Source organism: Stylophora pistillata, chromosome 12 (assembly GCF_964205215.1).
Source record: "Stylophora pistillata chromosome 12, jaStyPist1.2, whole genome shotgun sequence".
Classification (NCBI taxonomy): Eukaryota; Metazoa; Cnidaria; class Anthozoa; order Scleractinia; family Pocilloporidae; genus Stylophora; species Stylophora pistillata.
Window position 1 is genome coordinate 342,367 of NC_142530.1, and position 9,176 is coordinate 351,542.

The 9,176-nt window shown below is 39.5% G+C and overlaps 1 protein-coding gene across 1 annotated transcript; it reads right to left on the reverse strand.

Moving 5' to 3' along the window:
* Nucleotides 1–1,141: 1,141 nt before the first annotated feature.
* Nucleotides 1,142–7,693, reverse strand: LOC111327410 (acetylcholinesterase). The gene is made up of 2 exons (XM_022931584.2): nucleotides 7,566–7,693; nucleotides 1,142–3,205 (listed from the first exon to the last, which is right to left on the reverse strand). Exon 2 carries the CDS (start codon nucleotides 3,097–3,099, stop codon nucleotides 1,276–1,278), a length of 1,824 nt encoding a protein of 607 aa, XP_022787319.1. The 5' UTR covers nucleotides 3,100–3,205; nucleotides 7,566–7,693; the 3' UTR covers nucleotides 1,142–1,275.
* Nucleotides 7,694–9,176: the final 1,483 nt, after the last annotated feature.

Sequence of the window (9,176 nt, forward strand, 5' to 3'; positions counted from 1 at the left end):
TATTTACACTTCACGTTTGCTTATACGTTGTGCAAAAACAACGAAAATGAATGGACGTTTAAGAAATTACTGAATGTAAAAGAAGACCTTACAAACAAGATCTCGTTTAAATACTTATGAAGTATCTCTATATGTTTCGCATTTAGTAGTTTACGCTAAATGAAAGGCTCTTTGCAGAATAATCTGGAAGGAAAAGTACAGCACTTTATTTCTGTTATGTTAACTTTTGAAAAGCCTGTTTCTTCTGTAAAATAAACTTGGTCTGGACTACTGGACTAAGGACTAGAATAAATTCAATAATAGATCACTACTTTCCCCTTCTAAACTTATCAAAACTTTCTTCTTCAATGCATTTAACCTTCAGTTATTTGAGAACTTGTATCCCTCGCTAAAAAGCTACTAGCCTTATATTTCAGTTTTCGTTTCTTTTCTCTAACGCCAAATAATTTCATTTCCTACACAAAAACCTCTGCAATTACGCTTGCAAATGATCGTTTACAAACTCTAAAAAATCAGGTGTAGTACAAAAGTGAGATATGATACCATCCTTTTTTGATCACGGAGTTTAACTGGATGGCAATGAATTGGATTCGTTATATATTTTGCTCTTACGATCTGTCTGCATTCTATGTTAAAGTATTGAAACATTTACTTATCAAGACATTCTTTTCCTGCATGTACCTCATCGATTTTTATGACTTAAGCCTTTTCACTCACGAAGTTTTGCTCAGTGACACGGCAATTTTCATCATCTTTTTGACGCATATTCGTGTCTTTTTACCTCAGAGTGTTTTGCTTTACCGGGACAGGTGCTTAATAAATTTCCATTAAGTAACCGGGATATTTGTTTTCAAGCGTGATGTCGGTAATGGAACTCTCAATTATTCCTGCATGCCCCGGCCGGAGAACTTCCCTTTAACCGCTGCAAAGAAATGCTCTCGTTTTTGGTCTTTATACTGAGCTGTATCCTACGCCAAAAATTTACATTGCAAAGAAATTCCTACCCAACAAATTACCCTATTTAAAACAAAAAATTCGATGAAAACCGCGAAAATTGTTACATGCTGATTATTAATTTACGTGATGAAAAAAAATTGAGAAATTGGCTTAAGCGGCTGCAGAAATTCTTAATTGTGGGTTGTGACTTGAATCACGTCCGCCGACGATTTCACCTAAGGCAGCAAAAGAACACATTTTAGCCTCCAATTTCTCTACTTTTCAGTTTTTGGATGCTAGAGAAAATCCATTTGGTTAGCGTTGAGCTAACTGTCGATTTTAGAAGAAGTTTACTGAAACTAAAACACTGATATTTATCCAAAACAGTGTGAGACTTAACTTCCAGCGGGAAACTTTGTGTAAATAGCAGCTGTGACTTCTCGTTGCATTCACATCCGAGCCTGAGCATTTACTGAGTTTCTCTTTCAAAGAGTTTGAGAGTAAGGGCAGGTAATCATTCCAAAATGCAACTTTTAGAGGCTTGAAATCTTTTGACATCTCACAGTTGGCTTCGATGCGGAGATACTTTTGGTCATTTGGCAGAAAATTATTCCATTTGATCCCATGAACGGGTTGCGGTGTCGTATTGCCAAACTTGACAAAATTTGTGTAGACTGTTACCATGAAATCACTGATGTTTCTGTCGACCTCAGTGTAAGGGTGTGGCGAGGATCCATTCATCAGCGGAACTCCAAACACATAAGCTGTGATGTCACCATGAGCTACTCCTTCCCAGCCTTCTTTGAGGCTGTGATCAGAGCGATGCCGAAACTCATAGAGCCATGTATGAGATTCCTGGCTTTGGAAGAGAAGGCTTGCATATGTCGGTGCCACAACGAAGTAGTCAGTCAGTGCATCGATAATACTTTGGCGTATCTTACTTGAATTGTTTTGTCCTGGCCAGTGAGTGTACTGAAATTCGACAGCGTCAACTATAAGTGGTTTATGGTCTTGAGAAGGCCCCAATCCAACAATTATTTGGGCTTCAATGCTTTCTCTGAAAATCTTTTTATCGTATTTTGATAAAGACTTGTCCAGTAAGAATGAACCTTCATCGCTCACGAACCCAGCAATGGTTGGTACTTTTTGAAATTTTCCAGCCCTCCTGAGGTTTATTGGAGAATCTTCCAGGAAGTGTTTGTCAACTACAGGATAATAAAACAAAAACTTGTGCGCCTTTTTCAAGATATCTTGCGCTGATTTCGAGCGGAGACACGCTAACATTTGGTTCTTGTTCTTAATACAGCCTAATTCCTTAGCAAGCCTCATCGAAGACTGAGTAACATCTGATTCTGCGTGAAAGGCAAATGGAGATAGATCGCTTCCGCTCTCGCTTATAACTCGATGAAAAAGACCCTTTGACAGAGTCGAAAGAAGGTGTAGATTAACACTAGCACCTCCTGCACTCTCGCCAAGAAGCGTCACTTTAGAAGGATCGCCACCAAAGGCTTCAATGTTCCCCTGGATCCATCTCAGTGCTTCAACTTGATCCAACATTCCATAATTTCCTGGTGCAATGGAATCGCCAGTTGTGAAAAAACCAAAAGGGCCCAGGCGATATTGAATACTGACAAGAATAATGCCACGAGTAGGTAAATATTCCCCAGGTGACACGACTCGCACGGGTGTCCCAGCAAAAAACCCTCCGCCGTGAATGTAGGCGAGCACTGGATAACGCTGATGAAATCTAGAAGCATTTTGGGGTGTGTAGATATTAAGATACAGGCAATCCTCGCTAATGTTTTCTTCAGCCTCCGCGAATCCTTCCCAAGCCTGTCGGATAGAAACATTGTAATGTTGTATCATCTGCATACAGATGCTTCTAAATTGTGTCGCTTGGCGGACGCCTTTCCATCCCGGGTGCGGTTGAGGTGGCGCAAACCGTAGCTTATCAATTGGCGGTGCAGCGTAGGGAATTCCCAAAAATTTATGGATGGCTGTTGCAGACCCGTGGGCGTTAGGAATTACCTGAGTTAGCCCCTGAAGGGAGCCTAGCTTAGTTTTGATAACAACACCTGGGTCCACGGCTTGATCCGCGTAAAATAGCATCGCCAAGAACACCATAAACAGCATTCTGCGCGGAGCATGGATTTTCAACGCCATTTTTTCCTTGATTAGGGCTGCGATCAAATGGCTGTCTGGTAAAAAGCTTGTGATCTTTGAATGTCGTTCACCTGTCCACTCGCTGACGAAACAATGTTTAAATGCCCTGACAAGGTAATTTCAATCGGTTAGTTTGTTTTGCGACTTCGCCAATTTAACGGAAGTTGTCGTACATATTTGCTATTGATCTGACCGACAAGGGGTAACAAACAAATGTTGAGCAATCGCGACGATAATTGAATTGAGCACCTTTCTCAAATCATAATTATTTCAATGCCTCCTGGTAATAAAAAGAAATAATTCAGTTTTTTTATTTTCGCGCTGAGTGCTCAATATCGCGTTATCAATTGTGTTTTTGAGGTGAATATTTGAATAAATTACTTACACGAAGGAAACGGAAAAATCGACACGTTTTCAAACCTGCCATCTGTCCCATTTTATATCTCTTTTTTCGAATCTTAAACGTAACTACCATAACTATCTTAGACTATAATCGGTCGCAGCACATTATAAATGAGTAGGTCGATGAATTTTCATCAACTTTAAAGGGAGAAATCTGATTTTTTTGTCAAGCAGAACTTACTCCTGGCAAGAAGAGGGTAATACAGCTAAAAGATGCATGCTGTTAAAACGTGTTTACTTCAATTGATGTAATGAATTCAAATGCACGGTGTGAGTTCCGGAATTGTAAAAAATGTTTGCGTTACTGCAATTAATTCATTGTGTAAAGTGTTTTTAATTACAATTCAGCTCTTAGCTGGTGATTTGGCAACTAATGTTTTTTTCCAGCGCCACAGCCACCTCGGTTCAGCATCGAAAGAAAGTTGTACATTTAAACGCAGTAGTGTTTATCACTTCGATTCCTAATTTTTTTCAGACATTAGAAAGGAATAATTATTCAGTCTTACCAATTGTATAGAGGGAAATAACTTGATTTTCAAGTAATAGAGAAAACAAACGTCAAAACACTTTTTCACTAACACTATCAGTTACATCGGTTAAACAAATGTTATTCCAGATTGTGCGACAAAATAATTAGGGAATCTCACTCATTATTTGATTTATAAAACAGTCGTTTGGATAGAATCTAGCGTGATAACGTTAGGAGCAATTAGACATTTGTAAAAAGTATGATAGAAAGAATTTGCTAACTTTCCGAGCTTCACAAGCTCACTAGCGCCTTGCATAATATTGTCAGGACATTACCTTGCTTTTACAAACAAGGGAGCTGTGATATTATTCAAGAGGCAGTAAAAGACTTAGACTACAAAAAAAAAAATGTTATTTGATTTCATGATATAACTTTTTGATTGCATGATATAACTACTAACACATGTACACAAAGCTCATTAAGGCAGAGCTCAGAGAACTGAGAGAAAGTACCTTGTAAGAGTCGGCAACATTTCCTACGGAGGCGTTCTGACGCGGCACACCACAGGATGTGGCGCGAAAGGCTACATTCCGCGCGTTTTTTCCCGCCAAAACTTATGTATCAAGTTTCGATTGGTTCGGTCATTTCTATATTTCTATATTTTTCAACTACCAAATAAATAGAATTAAATTATAATTTTAGTTTCTTGATTTAGTCTGTGTGTTTGCCGTTCGAAAAACCTTGATTAATCTGCTTTTAAATCGATTCAAAGATTATAATGCGTGCATGTGGTTAATAGTCCCGCACTAGATGTTACGCTCAGGAAGGTAATTAATAGTACCACAGCAGACCCACAGTAGGGTGGCTAGTTTTGTTATTGTAGGAGTTACGACCTGCACTTGCAAAGTGATTATCGGAAGTCATTCACGCCCCCATAGCTAACGAGAAAAAATATTCATGAAATGAATTTTTGTTTTGATGCTCATGTTTTCAAGGACAATTTTGATGAATCAAAAAGCGCTGTTATTCATGTAAACAAACCGTTAAAAACTGTTAAAGAGTTCGAAGTCCCTTCAATTATTTGGAATTCTTTATGTCGTCAGAACTCAAGGGATTGTGAAAAATCCGTTCACTCTCGACAGATGTTTTTCTCGAGAAACTGAAGCAAATAAGTGTGTTTTGAATTTTTATTCACTTCTCCGTTTACCGGCCTAAGTGATGCCAGACTAATTAAATTAAGAGCGACTTTATGAAAGTAAAAACACTCCACATTTTTTACCTAAGAAACCTGAGGCCTTCAAATATCAGAAAACCCTTTCCCAACACCCCGGCCAGATTTCCAGGGGCAAATGACGTAAGCTCAGTTAGTTATAAGGAGGAACCCTCGGGACGAGAAATGACGTCTTTCTTTTCAAACTCCGTTCACCAGGACTCGATTTAAAAAATGGCGGTGCTTGGGAGATCTTGGGATTTAAACTGCCTTCATTGTGAAAATCAAAATGTGTAAAATGTAAGTGTGAAATCTGATATGCAGGATTTTTATAGAAATGTTTTCTTATTTTCAATCAGCTGTGCCCCCATCAGACCTGTGGGTAGTCTTACTACTGAAGGTGTGGTCTGATCATCCGGGTGAGTGTAGTCCTGAGAAGGACTGTTGTCGGTGGTAGTGACTCCCACCGACAACAGTCCTTCTCAGGACTACACTCACCCGGACGATCAGACTACACCTTCACATGTTACCCCCGGGTTCAAACCATTTACAGTCTTACTACTCTTCTGAAGCCAAAATGACTCAAACAATAATAAGACTGCATACTATCATTCCGTCTATTAAACTTGAAGTATTCAAAATCACTTATCTTGAAACAGTTTTCACCTTATTTATGCTTGAGGGTAAAAAAACAAAATTATGTGTTTTATGAACCAAAGCTTAGACCCATTTTCTCAGGCATGGTCACAATAGCGACCACCATGAACTTATACTGTTCGCAAACATCTTAGTTAATGGATTTTTTCTTTACATCTACATTGAACGAGGATAGCGTTCTAACCATTTACTAGTCAACCAGACAAACTAAACGATCCTGATAACTTTCTTTGAAAAAGATTAGATTATACTTTGGGAAGCTCTCAAGGGTTGCAGGGTTTCTTTCGAGAATGATGTTCTCGCTCCGGTGCAGCAACCGAGGTGAACTCACGCCGACTACTTTTGCTGCCCCTGTACTTTGTATATACGGCCCTTGACTCCGAATAATCTCACCATGAAGCGAAACAGACTATAAGCTTTATCAATAGGGAAGCCGGAGGAGGAAGTATCCGTGCGTGGGTCGATAGTATTCAGAGCGCGACAAGCGTCTAAGTTATTGTTTAAAATGTTGAATGATTGCCAGTAAAGTATGAAAAACGCCTCTAAATGGAGTGAAATGTACTTTAAGCACATTCCCGATACAAGCCGCCGTAACAGATGAAGTTTTTGTGTAGAACTGATGAGAAACAGCTGATTTAATAATACAATTCAGTTTGACAAAGAAAACCCGTTGTTTTTTTCCGAACAAGGATTTGTATGTCAACGTCTGTTGTATCACTTTTTGTCCTTGGTTGAGCCTGTGTAGGTCTGATTTACTTCCCTTCATTCAATGTTAGCAAATAAATCAAATTGTTTGCATTAATGTCGTAAAAAGAGGATTACTCACAAGAGGAACACTAGACTAGGAGCAGCCTTTAGTCCCTGTTAACCCGCGGGCCAAATCAGATAAAAAAATTAATTCGGCGTCGCGCAGAACTCTGAGAGTGAGACGTGTGAAAAGGAGTGTTCAAAGTGAGTCCCTCTTTAGTGCGCGCTCCGCTTCCCAGAGTTCCCGTTGCGTGGAGATATTAGGAACCTTAAGCAGTCAGGACGGCAACGCGAAGGAAGATGTCGATTGTAAAATGAATTTCTACTTTCAATTATAATTTCGAAAGTGGCTGCACGTGATTACCGTCTCATACGGCGCCACACCTCAACTACAGCATAACGTATAAAAGTAGCGTTGAGTTCCAAATGGAAATTAAAATAATTTGCCGTCGCGCGGTTTCAGTTCACAGATGACTCAAATTTTGGTGACTTCACGTTGTTGTTTTGCAGGGGACGGCTAAGAAATGTACAAAGTTTTAAAACGCCCGTGCTGAGCTATTGTTCTGCCAATTAGATCTTTTTTTTTCTCCACGTCCTTGTTGCTGTCGCCGTCGTGGTTCGCTTAGGGTCCTTATTTCTTTCGACTCACGCGACGGTTTGCGCTGAGATATAAGAATTTTTCGAAGTGTAAAAGAAAAAAAATGCCTCTAAGCTGTTCTAGAGAGGTTATTACTCACACATTAATACATTCTTAATAGCACTCCTGGAAAAGGGCCTCGTTACTTGAAGTACTCCTTTGTAATTTCCACGAAAGTCGACCGATTGCTTGGTGTGAGGAAGAAAATTATCCGAACGTAACACATCGTAACGGATACGTTTCCTTGGTCGTTTCACTTGCATTCGTTCGTAGAAGAAAATTCGGAAAGCTAAAATCGAAAACACTTAGGCATGCGTACTACCAGCAATATTAATATAATGTACCTTTCTATGCCAATATTCCTGAGCTCGGCTGTTGACCGGACCACAGGCCCTTGAGAGCGAGGTTGGCTTAGATTGACGAAGTGCAGCAATTTCGAGTGAAAATTTAACTGCGTGGACAAAGTGAACGTCGATTGATTTGTTCAATTAAATCTTCGCTTCGCCCTGGCAATCGGATTATGTAGGACTTGAAATCCAAGCCATCTAACCTTAATCCTCCATTAGTTTGATCTCTTGTAATAACGCAAGGTAAAGGAGGAACAAGATACTCGTTGAGAGAAACATAAGTAAAATCTCTCTTCTGTTGCAAAACAACCATTAATTTACGACTCAAGACACGATGAAAATCCCATAATTATGACAGATATGACAAGAAAACACCTGAAAAGATTTCATGAACTCCTGTAGATAAAGAAAAACAAAAAATGACCCCTGTTAAACGTCAGACTAATCATAGGGGACTAACTATGGACTAATGCCTACACGCAATAAGTGCGCAGGTAGTCCTAAATCACGAAAGCATGTTTCTGCAAATTTGCGATAAATTTGTCAGATAATCGGTAAAGTTTCAGTCTTGAATTTAAAGAGAAACTCCATAATTTACCATAATATCACGATTTTGATAAGAAATTTCGTGGATCGTGTTTTGGACGATGAGATGTACTGTTCGCGCAGTTACGTGTTTGTCGTTCAAGGCTAACTGTTTTGACTTTGAAACGGTCGTGTTAGTTCCACAAGTGCTGCTTGGACTAGTGAGGTGAAGTTTTTAAAGAATCAGGATTGTTCTTAACTTTATGTAGTCTGTAGCAGACTAAAACCGTTACATGAAGAAGCTTATTCACTAGAGGCAGAGATCAAGTTACTCCTATCTCTTTACTTAGTTAAACGATCCGTGTCCCGGGTGTGGTACCGTGTCCCGGGTGTGGTACCGTGTCCCGGGTGTGGTACCGTGTCTCGGGTGTGGTACCGTGTCCCGGGTGTGGTACCGTGTCCCGGGTGTGGTACCGTGTCCCGGGTGTGGTACCGTGTCCCGGGTGTGGTACCGTGTCCCGGGTGTGGTACCGTGTCCCGGGTGTGGTACCATGGATAGTGAAATGAAATATGCCGTGATCCCTCATGTTCAACTCTGCTGATTAAAATTATTATTTCAGTTTGTCAAGAAAGACAGTTATTAATGAAGTAATTAATCATGTTTCCATCGTTCATTCTGCCAAGAGATGTAGCGTGGCTGTGAATTAAGTACCCAATTTAAAATAACGTCTCTGCTTTTAATTCTTTGGGTCCTCATTTTCAGCAATCTGATGGCTTGTCATTCCAATCAGGAAATAAGGAGTTTTTTCAAGGGTTCTCTAAACCCTTGAAATTCTTACTAATAAATGCGAATTCAGCTCCGACACTTTAAAACTACAGTTTCCTGTTAAGAGTCTGACTTAATCATTGAGTTCAATTTTGTTTCGTTTCTTTTATATTTGAATGTCTCGAATTTTCATAAAGTATCTGATCGTTCAGTCAAAACTTGTGGCGGAATCTACTGGTTCGATTTCATCTATTTTTTTTTTTTTTATTCATTTATTTTTCACTATGAGCCACTGAACTAACCTGTTTTCAATCAAT

Coding starts and splice junctions, on each gene's coding strand:
- LOC111327410 (XM_022931584.2), bottom strand. CDS start 3,099: ATGGCGTTGAAAATCCATGCTCCGCGCAGAATGCTGTTTATGGTGTTC.